The sequence below is a fragment of the Balaenoptera borealis genome, assembly GCF_965194805.1.
Source record: "Balaenoptera borealis genome assembly, chromosome: 12".
In the NCBI taxonomy this organism is placed as follows: Eukaryota; Metazoa; Chordata; class Mammalia; order Artiodactyla; family Balaenopteridae; genus Balaenoptera; species Balaenoptera borealis.
In genome coordinates, this window is record NC_138869.1 from 48,183,237 (window position 1) to 48,200,692 (window position 17,456).

At 47.9% G+C, this 17,456-nt stretch overlaps 2 protein-coding genes across 4 annotated transcripts; both read left to right on the top strand.

The window, feature by feature from the left end:
- Positions 1-284: 284 nt before the first annotated feature.
- Positions 285-4,436, top strand: LOC309607394 (acyl-coenzyme A thioesterase THEM4-like; the record flags this gene model as incomplete). The annotated part of the gene is made up of 5 exons (XM_082345827.1): positions 285-414; positions 1,671-1,815; positions 2,631-2,738; positions 3,358-3,482; positions 4,339-4,436. 5 exons carry the CDS (start codon positions 285-287, stop codon positions 4,434-4,436), a joined length of 606 nt encoding a protein of 201 aa, XP_082201953.1.
- Positions 4,437-4,445: 9 nt separating this feature from the next.
- On the top strand, positions 4,446-15,579 carry SLC25A38 (solute carrier family 25 member 38). Of its 3 annotated transcripts, none has more exons than XM_082346646.1 (7): positions 4,449-4,864; positions 9,678-9,799; positions 10,414-10,498; positions 11,199-11,378; positions 11,613-11,781; positions 13,530-13,696; positions 14,748-14,979. In XM_082346646.1, the coding sequence occupies exons 1-7, from the start codon at positions 4,796-4,798 to the stop codon at positions 14,838-14,840; spliced, it is 885 nt and encodes a 294-aa protein (XP_082202772.1). In that variant the 5' UTR covers positions 4,449-4,795; the 3' UTR covers positions 14,841-14,979. The 3 variants fall into 3 exon arrangements, with proteins under 3 accessions (XP_082202773.1, XP_082202772.1, XP_082202771.1); XM_082346645.1 differs by having other exon boundaries at positions 4,454-4,864; positions 14,780-15,579; XM_082346647.1 differs by lacking the exon at positions 13,530-13,696 and having other exon boundaries at positions 4,446-4,864; positions 14,780-15,579.
- Positions 15,580-17,456: the final 1,877 nt, after the last annotated feature.

A 17,456-nucleotide genomic window follows, 5' to 3' on the forward strand; every position in this document is an offset into this window, starting at 1 on the left:
TCTTTCTCTCTGACCTCCTCCCTTGCCCCCCTTCCCTACCACTAGACCTTTTCACTCGTACAGTTCTGGGAACATGCTCTCTCTCGTCTCTGGGCATTTATTTGTACAGGCTCTGCCTGGTGAAAACTGCCCCATCTATTAAATACATGCATAAATGAATGAATCAAGTTGGAATTGGATCAGGCATAGTCTGCTACTTCTTTTGGATTTTCCAGGTCTCAAGTAGCCACCTCCATTCCAATACAAAGGATTATTCCCTACCCAACGCCAGCTGGAGCCCCATCATGGTGAGGCTGTACAGTGAACACATGGAGAAGATGGTGGATGGGACGGGGACGAGACTTCCAGGTTATTTGCGCTCTTTGCAGTTCCTTAAAGAGGCAGACTTAGCCAGGATCACTAAAGCTGTCCCTGGTAAGTTCACATCCCTATATCAGGAGCACTTAACCTCAGTTGGAGCGGGGCTCTGCATAGTGCAGGACTGTCGGCAAATCTTTGCTTATGTGTGTGCATTTTCCTCGAGGAGCTCTGTGCCCCAGCCCAGTTCCCACACCTCCTGTGTGGGCTGCATTAGCCTGAGAGTCAGGTACGAGGCAGTCTGGGCATGGTGATCCTAGACTCACACAATATTAGGCCAGAAAAGGAACGTGGAGGCCACCTTGTTCAACCTGCTCATTTTACAAGAGAGAAAACTGAGGCCTAGATAGGTGATGAAGTGAGTTTTTGGCAGAGCCTGGACTAGAATCAGGAATTCCTGACTCCTGGGGCAGTGCTCTCTCCACCCGTGTCTGCAGTCACCCCGGCATCTCATACCTGCCAGCCCCACCCTCTCTTGTAGACCAGACAGGTGCAGTCTCAGTGAGGAATTGGGAAGAGGCAGTGCCTGGGATTAAGGACCAGTGCCTCTACCCTGGTATACACAGGGTCGGAAGCTCAGTGATGCAGCCAGGGGGCAGTATCTTACTGACCCCTGAGGCCAGAAGCCAGAACCTGTTATGGACAGGACTCATGCTCCCTCTAGTGGTCAGTTTGAGCTGAGCTCTTGAACCAGTGAAGGACATCAGATGGAAAACAAAGACCGGATCCCGCATTGCAGAGACAGGAGCCAGCCGAAGTCTTCTAATTTTATATACCTAAGCTGTCATTTGAAATTCTGCTTTGAGATTCTTGGTAAAAATGCAGGTGTTTGATAAGTCTTGGATTTTATATATTGGAGGCTTTACCTCTAATTAAGTCCTCTAAATTATCCCCATTTCAAGTCATACTGTATAGACAAATCTCTCTGAAATCTCAGACCTGTGGCAGTGAGAGGGGACATATATACTTAATTTACAGAAAGGATTTTTGCCTGCCTATTCCTTGATCTGCCACAATCAATGCATTCAGATTAGTATTTATTATTCAGTTGATAGGAACACCGGTGTCCCGAATTCACAGGCAGTTCACTCCTCACTGCCTCTCACACTGCTGATCTCATCCCTTCCTTGGAAGCTGCTCGTCTCCCTCAGAGGTTTATGCGGCCATCCCGGGGGGTGCAGATGGGAAGCTGAGGGCAGTGGGTTTCCTGAGGACCTCCTCCGGTTGGATGCTTTCTGCCCTGGAGACCGCACTGTCCCAAGGGTCAGACTCCGGCCCGATGTCTTTCTCACCGACTCAACTCTACTCTCCAGTCCAGATGGTAGAAGACACCCGCCACTTTTTCTGGATCACAGAGATGAAGAAACTCGGCTTTGAGTATGTCATCTTCCACAGTGCCTCAGAGAAGAAGTGCATCTGCTTGTTCCAGCCTGAGCCCCTCCTGGAGGGGCTGCCTGGGTGAGGCACAGAGAGCCATCCCGGCCAGTAGCTCAAATGGGCTTTTTCTTGGTCAAAGAGCAGGGAGGGGTGGGGGTGAGAGGACAGTTGGTGGGTCCATGGCTGCCTTCAGCAGGTTCTTGGTTACTGCAGCTTTATTCTACTGACTCCCTGGGTAGGGAGGCTCCAGCAGCCCCTCGGTCACCCACCTGAGGTGTGGCCTCTCCCTGTTAGGGACTTCCTGAACCTCCTAAATGGCAGTGGAGTAAGCAGTGGACGTTGGAAATAAGGGGGAAAAACTATTCTTGTTCAGTGGCCAGTATATGCCAGACCCTGCATGTGGAGATTTGGCTGTCTTAATTTAATGCCCACAAAAATTCTTAGGAGATATTCCTATCTTATGGATGAAGAAACAGATGGCCCAAGTGGTTCTCTGACTGAGGTCACATGGCTAGAAATGTGAGATTTAGAGTTAGGTCTCTCTGCCTGCAAAGCCCATGCTGTTTTCACTGCACCTTTCTAGTTCCCCCTGAGACCAACCCAAGAGGGAACACAAGATTCATCAGAATTTGTGGTTGGAGCTGGTGGTGGGGTGGGGAGTTTCTTCTGCTTTTAGTTTATTCTCTTCTAAGCAGGTGTAACTTGCTTCAGACAGCCTTGTTTGCTTCCCCTGCATTTCTTTGCTCTCACGTCTCTGCTCTACCCTGAGCGATGCAAGAATCTTGTTCTGGATTGCAGGGAACCCTTCAGCATGTCACCTCACTGGAACCTGCCCATGTGGAGTGGAGTTCTGGGTGACTCTTTCTTTCCCTTTCTCCCCTCGTCTGCCCCTGCAGGATTATCCATGGTGGCGCACTGGGGACCATGATAGACACGTTTTTCATGACGGTGTACAACAGTGCCAATGCAGTCTTTACAGGAACCATAACCATCACCTTCAAGAGGTCTGTTTCCTTGCCTGGGTTCAAGTTAGGAGTAAGCTGGCATGGGGTTATTCCATGTGTTGTGATGGAAGATGAGGGCTCATGTAGCAACCCTGAGTGCAAAGAGGAGTTTCTACTTTTGCTTTTCTCATGGACCAATCTAAACTTGTTAGATGTTCCTTTTTCATCCAAGGACAAGGTGATAAGCTTGAAAATGGGTTATGTGTTCCAACATAAAGATATTCTACATAGGATGATGATGAACTACTTTTGGCTGCCTCTGATTTAGAGAAAGCTAGCCCATGTGCCTGTAAATATTTACTTCAGTCCACAAATAATTATTGGGCCCCTACTAAAATGAAAATTTCTGATATTTGATTAGTCTCTTGCTAAACATGCACACATTATTTTGTTCGATCTTTACTATAATCCTGGGAGGTCGGTACCATTATCTCCAACTTGACAAATGAAGAAGCTGAGGTGAATACACAGCTAGCAGGTGACAAATGCAAGGGCCCCTGATATCTTGGAGTAGAACCCCAGGACCTCCACTCTGGCAGCCTCATCCTCCCACAGGGTCATCCCTCCCTTTCTCAGGAGACCAGCCCACCAGCCGCTCTCCCCCATTGTTCTCTCCTAGACCACTCACCCTCGGCTCAGTGGTGAGGCTGGAGGCAAAGGTCACTGGCATGGAAGGAAGAAAGGTGTTTCTCTCTTGCAAAGCCCAAAGCAGTGACAGGACCATCCTCTTTGCCAAAGCTTCTGGTAAAGCCATTAGAATTCTTTTTTCCTCCTGTTTGTGCCCATCCTTGTGATCGGGCACAGAGGGTGACTTTCCACACTGCCGAGGGCACTGCCTACCCCGGGAGACTCTTAAGGCTGCGTGTTTGGGGTTGGAGGGGATGGTCACATGGAGAGGAGCCTCTATAAGTTATAGGATAGAGGCCATCATAACACACCCATTCACCTCTCTGGGAGGCCAGTGTTGTCTAGTAGAAAAGTAGTTCGAGCCACAGGTGCAATTTTTAAAAATTTTATTGAAGTATAGTTGATTTACAATGTTGTGTTAATTTCTGCTGTACAGCAAAGTGACTCAGTTTTACATACATATATTCTTTTTCATATTCTTTTCCATTATGGTTTATCACAGGATAACAAGTGTAATCTTAAGTGTTCTAGTAGTCATATGAAAAAAGCAAAGAGATAAAATTAATTTTAATAATTATTTCACCTAATTCAATACACCCAAAATATCATTTCAACATGTAATAATGTAAAAATTATTCATGAGGTTATTTTATCTTATTGTCATGTCTTAGAAATCCAGCGTGTGGATAACTTACAGCACATCTCTGGCACGAAATTTTCAGCGTTTAAAGGGAAATGTGGATCTGCCAAGACAATAAAGTTGTGTTTAATGGAAAAATATTCCACACTGCTTCGGTTTTTAATACAAATTAATTATAATTAAATCAAGTTTAAAATTCTGGTCTTCAGTCACAGTAGCCACACTTCAAGTGCTTGATAGCCACAGTTGGCTACTGGCTACCGCATTGGGCAGAGCGAGTCTGGACTGTAATTACCTTCTAGACGTGCCGCCCACAAGCATACCTCCCTGCAGACGCCCCACGCAGCTCCGGGCGCAGGGAAGCCCCGATCCTGCAGTTCCAGAGCTCTCCACGAGGCAGCACTAAGGAGCACACCCTCGCCAGCGCGTGACCCGCGTCCAACCCCGGAAGCTAAATTCCGCCGTTATATCTAGTTCCTCCGGCTTTCTCCACTGCCGGATGCGCTCCGCCTAATACTCTCAAGTCCTGAAGACGGCGACGGGACAGGATGGGCAGGGCAACAGAGCCGCGCAGTCCGCTGAGCTACTGAAGAGCGGCGCCTGGAGCCACTCACGTGCGGTGGGCGCGCAGGTCCCGACCCCCGGCCAGCGCAGACTGCAGAGAAGCCCCGCGGTAGAACGCGTCGCCCGGCTACCGCCATCGCGTCGTCTTCTCTAGAATCGTCAGGGCCGGGCCTGAGCTCCCACCGACGGCACCCCGGGCCCGGTGCAGTCGCAGGCCTTCCCTCCAATGATTCAGAAGTCACGCCCGGCGCTGCTGCAGCCTCAAGATGTCGGAGACAGGGTGGAAACGCTTATGGTAACCTGCGGGGAAGGGAAGGCAGGGGTTCCGGCATTGCTGGCTCGGGGAGGGAAATTCGGAAGGTTGCCGAGGGTCAGCGGCCCTCGGGGAACCTTTTCTGCCTCCGGGATGCGCGCATAACCGGTTGGGGACGTGGCGGCAGAGATGGAGTTTGACTAAGGGATTAAAAGAGGGGAGGGAGGAAGGAGAGAAGTTGCAGTCCAGTCCTTGGGACAGGCAAGCAAAGGTATCGCTCCTGTATTGGTAATCTGGGTAGAGGTAGGCGGAATTGCCGGGGCCTTGGCCGGTGTCGGGGGGGAATGTGCCCGTGTGGTCCAGAACGAGGTGCGAGCGCTACGGGACGTTGCTTTGAGTTGGATGCCTAGAATGACAGGTGGGAGGACACCTGGGTAGATATTTGGACCATTGCAAAGCCCGGCAATAACGCTAAGCCTGAGAAGCGGTCGTTGCTCGAGCGAGGTGGGTTGGGGCTGCACAGCGCCCGCGAGCTGGACCAGGTGGACCCTCCCGGCAACCGGTGCGGTTTGCCTGCGTCACGAGGCCACGCCACTCCCGCGCCTGGATTGGCTGCCGTGTTCGAGCCGTGGGGCTGCCATTGGTGGAGGCGGAGGCTGGGCTGGGCCGGCGAGGAGGGTCCGGCTGAGTTGCTGCTAGTGGTGGGTGGAGGCGGGGATGCGGCTTCGTTTTAGGCCGGGAGGGCCAGTTGGCAGTGGCTACTTTTCTCCCTGAGGTCAAGGTCACGGCCCACCTGCGCCGGGGGCAGGGCAGGGGTGTGGGGTTTTTTGTTTTGTTTTTTATCTTTAACAAAGGTGGAGGCGGGGACCGCTCTACGTTGACATCTTATAACATGTGCTTACGTATTTCTTTTTGGGTCCTCCAGCTCTGGCCTGGAGATCTGAATTGGATTTAGGATATAGTTTTTTTAAAGGGGAGTAGGAGTTGCTTGTGGAACCTGTTTGCTAACTATTCAAGTGCTGCTTATTGCCTTTATGTATCTATGTATCATTGTTTGGTTGTTTTTGCCCTACCCCCCCTCAAAAAACAAAAAACAAACAAACAAACAAAAAAGCCAGCTGTATTACTCATTTTATTTACCTTGAATAAATTTGGGCTGTTTAGGAAAAAAAAAAATCAAACGTGCCTTAAAGGGTATGCCATCCACCATTGACAATATCTTAAGACTATTCAAAATGAAAAGTGTAAATTCTGTCTTTTTAAAACAATTATGTTACCTGTTTGTTTGTTTTTAACAGAGGTTAATCTATACTTCTGGTTTATATTTTGCATCTGTTCTATGCTAATGGACCTGGAAAATTACAAAGTTAAAAAAGTTATGGGCTCTATGCATGTATCCACAAATATTTATTTAGCCAATAAAATGTCCAAGCAATGTGCTGTAAAAAAAAAAACTTTAAGAAAATAGTTCCTGCAATGGAGGACAGTGTGTTGGGCATTGGGGAGCAGTATACAGTAGTTCCATACACAACCTGTGAGAGCATTAGAGAGGCAGCTCCAAAGAGAACTGCTTAGAAGCTGTAACCGCAGGTCATTCCTACAGCCTTACTGGAGCAAAGGGCTGGAGGGAGCCAGGGGAGAGTCCCCTGTCCAGGGATGTGGCCTGCAGGGTCCTCTAAGCCTTATCCTGTGGAATTGTGCTCAAGGGAGAGCCATGTGCAGATTTTCTGTTAGATGAAGTGATTCGTTCTTTTTTTTTTATTTTTTTTTAATTTATTTTTGGCCGTGTTGGGTCTTCGTTGCTGTGCGAGGGCTTTCTCTAGTTGGCGGTGAGCGCGGGCTACTCTTCGTTGTAATGAGCGGGCTTCTCACTGCGGTGGCTTCTCTTGTTGCAGAGCAGGGGCTCTACGCACGTGGGCTTCAGTAGTTGTGGCTCGCGGGCTCTAGAGCACAGGCTCAGTAGTAGTGGCGCATGGGCTTAGTTGCTTCGCGGCATGTGGGATCTTCCTGGACCAGTGCTCGAACCCGTGTCCCCTGCATTGGCAGGTGGATTCTTAACCACTGTGCCACCAGGGAAGTCCCTGACTCATTCATTCTTGATTGTTGAGCACCTGCTGTGGACCAGGCTCCGTGGTCAGTGCTGGAGGAACCATCATGAACAGGACAGTCCAGGCCTCCTCTGTCCTTGACCCTCAGTCATAAGGCAGGTGGGCTCCGGCGCCGTGGAAGCACTGAAGAGGAGCACTGAACACGAGTGTGGGCTTAGGGTAGATCAATGGCAGGGTGTTCACTGGGATGGAGCGTCCTGGAGGAGAGGCACATGGGGGGTGAGGGAGAAAGATGAGTTCAGGTTTGGAAATGTCAACCCGCGGTGCCTGTGGGACATCAGATTAAGTGGATATGGGAGTCTGCGGAAGACAGGTTGCAAGTGTGGACAGAAGGGTGGAAAAGAAGAGGCTCTGCATGTGAAGGAGGAGAGGCCAGGGAAGTGGGAGGAAGATCAGGACAGTGTTAATCCCAGAAGCCGGAGGCAGAGCACATTTCCAGAAGGAGCTGGTGGTGGTCAACAGCCAACAGCAGAATGCTGCTGAGCTGCCTGGGAAGTGCCCTGGACTGTCACTTAGACTGCGAGGGATGGTGAAAAAAGCACGAACTTTGAGTCCTAGCCAATGGCTTCAAACCCTGTGACTTAGGATACATTGTCATCCCTATGAGCTCCAGTTTCATCTGGAAAATGGGATTGAACATCTAGCTCTTATGAGCATTGTGAGGTTTCGAGGTGTTGTATATGGATGCCTCACCCCAGGCTGCTCTGGTAGCGGGCGTTGGCACTGCTGAGGCTGGAGACCCCCAAGGAGATCACTAGGATGGATCAGTTGGGGGCAGGCTCTGGGAGGAATGAGGGGTCATCAGCAGGAGTTGGTCATGAAACAGTAGGTAGACCAAGGAGTCTTATTTGTCTCCCAAATGTCCTGCTGGGACATGAAGGAGAGGCAAACATGTGGAGAACCGTGGCCAGAGTTTCCATTAGGGGATGTTGAGTTTGAGATGCCTACAGGCCATTCGAGGGGAGGTGGGGGAAGCATGGGGACAGTGGACTCGGGGAGAGAGGCTGAAGCAGGCTGGAGGTGTGGGCGTTGCCGGCATGTGTGTGTCGAGCATGGTGTGGTGTGGAGGTGAGGGTGCCCTGAGAGGCCGCAGTTACGGGGAGATAAGAGGAACAGCAACATCTGTGGCTGGGGAAAGGATGCTTAGAAGGGCAGCCAGAAACCAAAAAGAGAGGAGCGGCGATCAGCTGTTTCAAATGCACCAGAGAGGCCAAGTAAGAGAAGGCCACAGATGGGAAAGGGATCCTGGGGTATGGCAGGTCCTTGGTGAGGCAGCTTTGGTGGAGGGGCTTTATCTGCATGGCAGACTTTGGGGACCTGAAGGGAGACTAGTGAAGAGGGAGTGGAGATGATGTGGCATCAGGCTGGAAAGATGGGGGGCTTTCAAGCTTGTTCCAGACAAAGGAGAAGATGTCAGTGGAAGTAAGAGGCTGGGTATGCAGGGAAGAGAGGCTCACTGATGCCACAATGGTTCGGATGAGGCTGAGAAACAAAATTTGTGGGAATATGGGTTAGCAAAAGGAGCAGGACACACATCTGATGAAGTTGTTCCCATCTGGCTTGGTTGTACTTGTGGTCTTACCTTTGATGCTTGGAAGGCTATTTGAACGTGGTTATAAGCTCCAGTATTCATTATCTGAACTTATTAAGTCCTTTTAAGGAATTCCAGTTATAAATTGAGACTTGCTCTTTTGGTGAAACGTGGAATAATCTCTCTTCTCCGTGAAACAAATACCACAGATTACAAACATTTTGGTTGCGGGTAGGTAGTTTTTTGACGTGTATAACAGGCAACTTCACCTTAATAGCATTTTAGAACTATAGTATGCCATTTATTAAAAAGTAATAGTGCAAATGCCATTTAATGAGAAGAGAGAAGATCTTTGGATGGAGTTTGCCAAGTGTCTCCTTTGGAAAAGAGGACATTTGTTTCCTGCTTGGATTTTTAAAAGTGTGTTTTCACAACCCTTTGCTGCGTCTGGATTCCGGGGCGTGCCGTGGGGCCTCTGGAGTGCGCTTGGGGGAAACACAGTCAGTCTGCGAGGCACTCCTGCCCTTCTGGATGCCGCCTCTCCATTAGACAGTGTGTGTGACTCTCCCGGCTTAGAGGACAGCCAGCAAACCCAGGAGTGGCTGCTGGCCTGTGGGGCCCCTGCGATCTGTTTAGGTCTCAGTGAGATGAATGAGTACATGACGGGGGAAAGTTTTACATTAAGGAAATGCATGGGTTTTACAGGAAGTGGCACAGACGTTTCACATTGTACCTGCTCACTTACGGTTTCACTTCCTTTGTCTTACTCCTGTAAATAGCCTGCAGGCCCTACAACCAAGGGAACCTGAAACCAGCAGTTCAGAGTTAAAACACTGTTCAATTGATTTTTGCTTTTGTGACGAGAAGGAGTTGGCCAATAACTTACTGTCAAGACAAGTAGGGAGGTGTGGTCAGTGGCATAATTCACAGATGGAAATAACCGTGTTGCTCAGTAGGAGCAAAGTTATCCATAAGTTTTTAATTATCAGTAATTACTAAAGTTGTTATCAGTAAGACCAGAGAGCTACCTCTTGGAGTATACTGTGTTCTCAACAACATTCCAACACTGTTCATTCCTGGCTATGCTTTTCCCTTCTGTGAAGTCTGACACTAATACAGGGCGCCACCAGGTGAGTTTCTGAGAGCTCCTTACACTGGTCCAGGTGTGGCGAAGGCTGGGACAAAGCTGCTGACACAGTGTTCTCTTGCCCTGCAGTTGCAGCCCGTGATCAAAGCTTTCCTGTGTGGCTCCATCAGTGGGACCTGCTCTACCCTCCTTTTCCAACCCCTGGATCTCCTCAAAACGCGCCTGCAGACCCTCCAGCCCTCAGCCCATGGGTGAGGCCTGCTGCCCCCTCCCCCCCCCTTTAACTGAAGAACTGGTTTCAACAACTTCTCTCAGACACTGGCGCATCTTTACTGTGTTCAGTCAACTTCCATTCTGTTGGATGAGCAAAGAGAAACACAGGCCAGGCCCAGCTTTTATGTGTTTTATATATACTCTGTTATATTTGACACTTCTCTTAATTAAGTGGGGTCCTTCCCTGAGTAGCTTCCTGGGATCTGCCTTGGTGACGTTTGCATTTTCCTGTGCCAGCCTGTAATGTCATAACTGTGCTGCCTGGCACAAGTAGTGGGTGGTTTTCTGGAAATAAGGTAGGTATTGAGTGTCTCTTGTGTGCCCCCGATTGGGCTCAGCCCTCTGGGAAGTGCACAGAGTGTATGTAAAATGAGAAGTTATCCCATTGCTTGCAGTGTGAATGGACAAAGAATCACGTACCTGCCACATCGTGAACGCACAGGAACTCAGAGTAACTCCAAGATGCCTTTTAGAGATTCTTAAGTGTTCTAGAAAAGAGTCCATACAGAGAGGTCTTTGAGTGGGGAGTTCTTTCACCAGGATGTGGTCTAAGTGACTTCTCCTTCCTTGCCTCCGTTTTGTCTGCCTTCAGATCCAGACGTGTTGGGATGTTGGCTCTGCTCTTGAATGTGGTTCGCACGGAGAGTCTGTTGGGCCTCTGGAAAGGGATGTCCCCCGTAAGCTGCCTTTTGGGTCTTGTCTTGCACCCCCTCCTTTAATAACTAGCCGTCTCTCATCCACCTCACACCTCCTCTCTTTTAAGGGAACGTGAGGTTGGAGGTGGTGGGAGGGTCTTTCTGGTCTTCCTGCCCATCCCTCTCACTGTCGCTGGCTTCCATTTGAGGGCCCTGGGAGTAGCACACCTGTGCGCCCTGGGCACGACTTCTTAGTGCAGCATGAAGTCCTAGAGCAGAGGCAGCTGGCGCCCCACCTGTCAACAGGCCTTGCCCTCACCCCTCCAGTCCCTCCACAACTGCATTTCTTCGCCTAGACAGCTTTTTCTGGCCTTAGGAACTCACTTTGCTGGAAATGTCAGGGAATTCACGCTCACCCCAGCCCCGCAGCAGCCCTTAACCAATGAAAGACGAGAGCTGATGTTTAAAACTTCCCTTCCCTCCTCAGGTGGCAGGGTAACACTGATTCCCAGAGTTCCCCAGAGGGATTCCGTTGCCCATGGCAATAACTGATGAGATGACACACTCTTTGTTGGCTGCCTTCTCTCCCATCTCATTTCCATACTCTCCCATTGGTGTTCCCTCCACACCTTAAATCGACTCCTTGCATGCGAATCCTGGGTCTTCTTTGGGGAAATCCAGCTCAGACAGGATCTTACGTGTTGGTGTTTGATTCCGTTCCTCCCTCCGACTTGTTCCGCAGTCCATCGTGAGGTGCGTCCCTGGCGTTGGAATCTACTTTGGCACTCTCTACTCTTTGAAGCAGTATTTCCTGCGAGGCCATCCCCCGACCGCCCTGGAGTCAGTTATACTGGGGGTGGGCTCCCGCTCTGTTGCGGGGGTCTGCATGTCACCCATCACTGTGATCAAGACACGGTACGAGGTGAGTGAGCAAACAGAGACACCGGGCTCTTGAGTCAAGTGGCCGCTGATGCCACCTCCCGATTTATAACCTAACACAGGGTCAATGTGGTCGGAGAACTCATCTGTGTAGTCAGGCCAAGCACATGCAAACCAGAGCCGCCAGGGCTCCGGTAATGCACCCTGAGGATGGCTTGGTTCAGTGCGCAAACCCAGGGCCACTGTGCCAGCCATTGGTTCTGTGCTTCCTTTGCAGAGCGGGCGGTACGGCTATGAAAGCATCTACGCGGCCCTGAGGAGCATCTATCACAGCGAGGGGTACCGGGGGCTCTTCAGTGGTCTGACAGCAACACTCCTTCGTGATGCCCCCTTTTCCGGAATCTACTTGATGTTTTACAACCAGACGAAAAACATTGTGCTTCATGGTACGGGTAAAGGAAGGTGTGGGAAGAGATATCCCTCGAGAGAGCACATCCTCACCACTTTCTCTGAGATAGGAGACTATTCGTTGTTCTTAGCAGCTCCAGATTCTTATCCTAGTTTTAGAGACCGAGCCATATCTGCATTGTGTCAGGCTTGGGATCCGGTGCTGGGATGCAAGGGCGGCCATGAAGACATGGTCCCTGCCCTTTTGAGTTTATAGCTTCCTAAGGCAGACTACTGATAGTATGTAATTCTTGAGTCGGGTAGGGGGTAGGATAAAGCTCATTTTGCATAGGCTTTGCAGCAATACTTCCCACATTTGCCTGATCTTAAGAATTCTGGGTCCTACCCAAGGCATCCTAAATCAGAAGCTTTGGGGTAAGACCTGAGAGACTGTATTTTTCAAGAAGCACTTGTGATTCTTATCAGACAAGTTTGGGAAATCCAATGGGTTAGGAGCTAGGAGAAAAATATTTTCATGTCCCTTGCTGTGCTCCTAGTTAACATTGTTTTGAGCCCTCTGTTTGGATGGAGGGAAAGATGCCAAACCCCTAGCATTCTGGCAGGCCCACCCTTCCAGTAAGCTCGTGTTGTCAAGACATGGGCAAAATCAACAGGCAGTAAACATCCACCCAAGCAGAGCCAGGCATTGATAGAAACACATCCTGTAAAGTGAACCTGCATTCAGTAAGGTGTCTATGGATAATGTGAGCAAGGAATTGCAACCAAAGTCATTTAATTGGGAAAGGCAGAATGCCACCCCCATGACAGTGGTGTCAGTTGGGGTGCTTTGGGAGATTTGCTGCTTCTCCCCAGGCACCAGGAGGTGTGACACTACAGGTCACAGCCTTACTTTACAGGAGAAAGTTAAGGCAATAAGGGAGCTTGGATATACATTTTTAACTTCTTCATCCATCCTAAAATTTTTTTAAAATTTGGTATTTAGAAATCATTTTATGCTTACCAAAAAAGCCACAAGAATAGTACCTATAACTCCATAGCTCTTTATTATTCTATGTGTATAATTGTTTTCCTCAAACCATTTGAGAATAAGTTGCAGACATGATGCCTCTTTACCCTTAAATACATCAGTGTGTACTTCCTAAGAACAAATGCATTCTTGTATAACCATGATAGTTTTTTCATCTGTAGTCTTGATTTCTCCAATTTTCCCAATAATGTATTTTGTAACAATTTTTATTTTTTATTTTCAAGAGTATAAGCCAGTTATATAACCTCAGCGTGAGTTTCCCTGATGTTTCCTTTCAACTAGATTCGTTTATACCTTTTTAGCAAGAGGAGCACATAATTGAGGTTGTGTCTTCAGTGCCTTATATCAGGAAGCTCATGACATCCGTCTGACGCACTGTGGGTGATGTTAACTTTTTATGACTATAAAAAGTATCTCCACTGAAAACTCAATTGTTCTTTTGTAATTTCTAAGTATCTCTGTGGGGAGATACTTTGAATCTGTATAAATCTATATAACACCTCCTGTCCTTTCATCCATATATTTTAGCATCAGTGAATGACTCTTGCCTGAATCAGTTAGGCTGATGGTTGTAAAAAGGTGAACTTTTAGTTCCATTATCCTACTTACACTGATTAGTTTAGATTTGAAATTCTTAGCCTTGTTTGAATCCAGACCCTTCTGGCTTTCAGGAAGAATTAGTGGGCAACTTGGCATGGATATTTATCTGATGAATGTGGGATTTATTTATAACTGAATGTTGCCTTTGTCCTGTTTCAGACCAGTTGGATGCAGTCCTTGTTCCCGTTGTAAATTTCAGTTGTGGGATATTTGCTGGGATTCTGGCCTCACTGGTAACTCAACCTGCAGATGTTATCAAAACTCACATGCAGCTCTCCCCAATGAAATTTCGGTGGATTGGCCAGGCAGTGACACTCATTTTCAAAGTAAGGCTTTAGAATAAATATTGGTTCATATTGTGGTTAAGGCTTTCTCTCTAAGGCGGTGGCTCTTATCCTTTACATGGTAGAATCACCTGGGGAGCTTTTAAAAAAATCCCGATTCCCAGCCCATAACCTGGGCTTATCATTTTAGAATGTCTGGGGGAGATGAAACCCTGACATCAGTATTTTAAGTTCCCTGGTGATTCCAATGTGTTGCCAAGGTTGAGAATCACTGCTAAAAATCTATGGTTGTGGGGTTTTTTGTTGTTATTGTTGTTTTGGTTTGTTTGTTTAGGGAGGGAGCCTGACATTGGGACAACCTGTGATATTTGTTAAACATGCATATTGTTGGGCTCTACCCCAGACCTACCTAGTCAGGCGATCTGGGAGGACTCCTTAACCTAATCAAAGACCTAGGAGAAAATGTAGTCAGAAAAAAATCACAAGCACATTGTTTTGTTTCCAGGAGTTTGCGCTAATGCAGATGGACAGATGGTATTGAAGATAAAAAGTACAGTAATTGTACACTAAAATGCTATTTAAAAGCCACTGAGTAAGCCCTTTGGAAACATGTACTGTTATCATATTCTTTTTGAAAGTAAATTTCTCACCTAGATCTTTAGATGTTTCTGTACTTCTCAGTTTTTGTATGTAGCACAGGACACATGTAAGCATCTGCAGCAAGTATCTGACTTACCCTAGATATAAGCAAGTATTTGTGAATCTGATCATATTCATCACACTGCTTAGGTTGCCTGCTTTCTTATTCTTTATACCTAAAATCATGAAGTTTGAAAATAGAGTCTTCAGTATATGTGAAGATGGTAAGATTTTCAGCTAAGAAATAAATTCCCCTGGATGGAGCAAGCCTAAAAAAGATAAAGCTTAGCAACTACTCCAAAAAAATTTTTTTTTAGTTAATTGCCTCCTTGGACCCAGTATTCACAGTTTTAACATTATTTATAAAAGTCTAAAAAGTAAGACTTAACAATGGGGTAATGCAGAGAGAGATCCTCACTCTCGTGCCAGGTATATAACTGTATTGCTGCTTTAGTCCCAGGGTTTTGGCCTCCATTTTCCTCCTAGGACTATGGGCTGCGTGGCTTCTTCCAAGGCGGTGTCCCCCGGGCCCTCCGCAGAACTCTGATGGCAGCCATGGCGTGGACAGTCTACGAAGAGATGATGGCCAAGATGGGCCTGCAGTCCTGACCGAGCCAGGACCAGGCAGAGATGGGATCTGTTGCCCTGCCTGGTTTCTGCCAAGGGCCTCTTCATCTCACTGCCCTGGAGTCGGACGAAGTCCTATCTGGAGAGCCAGGCAAACACGTCAGCTTCAGTTACCCAGCTCAAGAAGAGAATAGGTGGGCCCGACTCAAGCCTTCCAGACCTCCCAGAAGAGGAGTCACTGACATGGACATCATATTGGGGAGTTAGGAGAAGGGTTTGCATACCCTGCAAGGCTACTTGAAAAGGCATTTCCAGAGAGTGCTCTGTCTGGTGGCTCTGCTCAGCCACCCACTGCACCACAGTGCCTCTTTGGATCTGCTCTTGGGCAGCACAGCGCCAGGGATGCTGTGGGCCGCCTGCAGTGGCGGAGGAGTTCCAGCAGCCAGGCTGGATCTGCTGAGAGAGGAGTCACTGTCACCAGGCTGAAGTCTGCCTCTGAGGTGATGTTAGGATGAGGAAGAACAGATGTCACGACTTCATTGGTTCCTCATCGACTTCTCAGAGGCTCCGGAGAAGGGGGGCAGTGGCTTCCGAGCCCCTAAGTGTCCAAATAATATTGTCTGATCTTGGCTCCGGCACTGTTTCAACTCCAAGTTGCTCTGGCATTTTTCTGCAGCTAAAGTTGGATAAATAAAGTGAAGCACTTTATCATTGAAAAACCTCAAGTGCCATGACTCTGCTCTAAAATAACAAAATAGTCTAAGGTGGCTGACTCTTGATCTGTATAGGTCCTCAAACCTAAAATTTTTAAAAATAGCTTTATTTTGCATATCATACAATTCATCCATTCCAAATAGACAATTCTGTGATTGTTTTAGTAACTTTACTGACTGGTGCAGCCATCACCATAAATCGGTTTCAGAACACAGTCACCCCTCCCCCCCCAATAAGATCTCATATTTACAATTAACCCTCGTTCCCAGCCCCAGCACAGCCCAGGCAGCCACTGAACTGCTTTCTGTCTATAAATTTGCCTTTTCTGTGCACTTCCTACATAGTCATACACTACGTAGTGTGTTGTATCTGGCTTCTTTCACTTAGCATAACGTTTTGGAGGTTCATCCATGATGTGGCATGTTCAACACTTTATCCGTTTTTTATGGCCAAATAATATTATGTGCCTATTTTATTTATCCATTCATCAGTTGATGAATGTGTGAATTGTTAGCACTTTTTGGCACTTACGAATATCGTCACTATGAACATTCACGTATGAATCATTTGTGTGGACATATATTTTCATTTCCCTTGTGTACATGCCTAGGAGTGGAATTACTGGATCATGTGGTAACTATGTTTAACCATTTGAGAAACTACCAGACTGTTACCAAAGTGGCGGCACCATTTAACGTCACCACCAGAAGTTTACGAGGGTTCTGATTTCTGCACACCCTCCTCAACACTTGTTATTGTCTGTTTTATTTATTGTAGCCATTCTAGTGGGTTCTATCAACTTTCAAGCTTAGGAAGGGGCTGTTGTTTTATCCAAACAGCAGAAGGGGGAAGTTTGATCTCCTGGTTAAGAACATGGGCTGTGATCCAGGCGACCCAGGTTAAAAGGCTGGCTCTCCACCTACTTAGACACATTTGAAATTGTCCCCAGGGGATGGGGATAGTAATATTTCCTACCTCCCAGGGTGGTGGCAAGGGTTAAATGAGCATATGTTTCTGGCGCATTACATTAGTTTCCTAGGGCTGCCACAGCAAACCACCACAAATCGGGTGGCTTCTAACAAATTTATTCTCTCAGTTTGGAGCCTTTAAGTCTGAAATCAAGATGTCCGTAAGGCCATACTCTCTGAAGGCTCTAGGGGAAGATGGTTCCTGTCTCTTCCAGTTTATCCCATGGTGGCTGGCAATTCTTGGCGTTCATCACTCCAATCTCTGTCTCTGTCTTCACAATGCTTTCTCCCCCGTGTGTCTCTCTGTCCAAATTTCCATCTATTTTTAAGGACACCAGTCATTGGATGAGGGCCCACCCTACTCCAGAATGACATCTTGATTACATTGCAAAGACCATATTTCCAAATATGGTCATGGTCATAGGAACTGGGGGTTAGGACTCCAACATATCTTTTTGGGGGACACAAGTCAACTCATACATATTAAGTTTAATGATTTTTAAGTTTAAGTTTTAGGTTAAAATGCCATATTCAAAATTATAATATGGAGATGAGTATGGGAGAAGACAAACTAGGATCCTAATCTCCTAGTGGTACCCAAGCCACTAGTGCTTGGTGACCTATGTGTGTGAGGCTGTGTGCTGGGGAAAGCAGGGGAGCACCGAGGGCTGGAAATGGTGTGCTTGGGGCAGGAATGCAGGGCAGGCAGCTTAACACAGATGATGGATGGAGTGCCTGCCGCCTAAGGACTTAGCCTCGGAGGCAGGATGTTCAGGTTTCTTGGCCTCTTCAGTCTCCCTTGACCCTCATCTTGGGCTCTGGGAGCCTAATGCCAGTGGGGCCCGGCCAGGGGCTCCTGGGAGTGGAGGGGCAGAGATAAGGCCCAGAGGTGCAGGCTTCATCCCAGTGCAGAT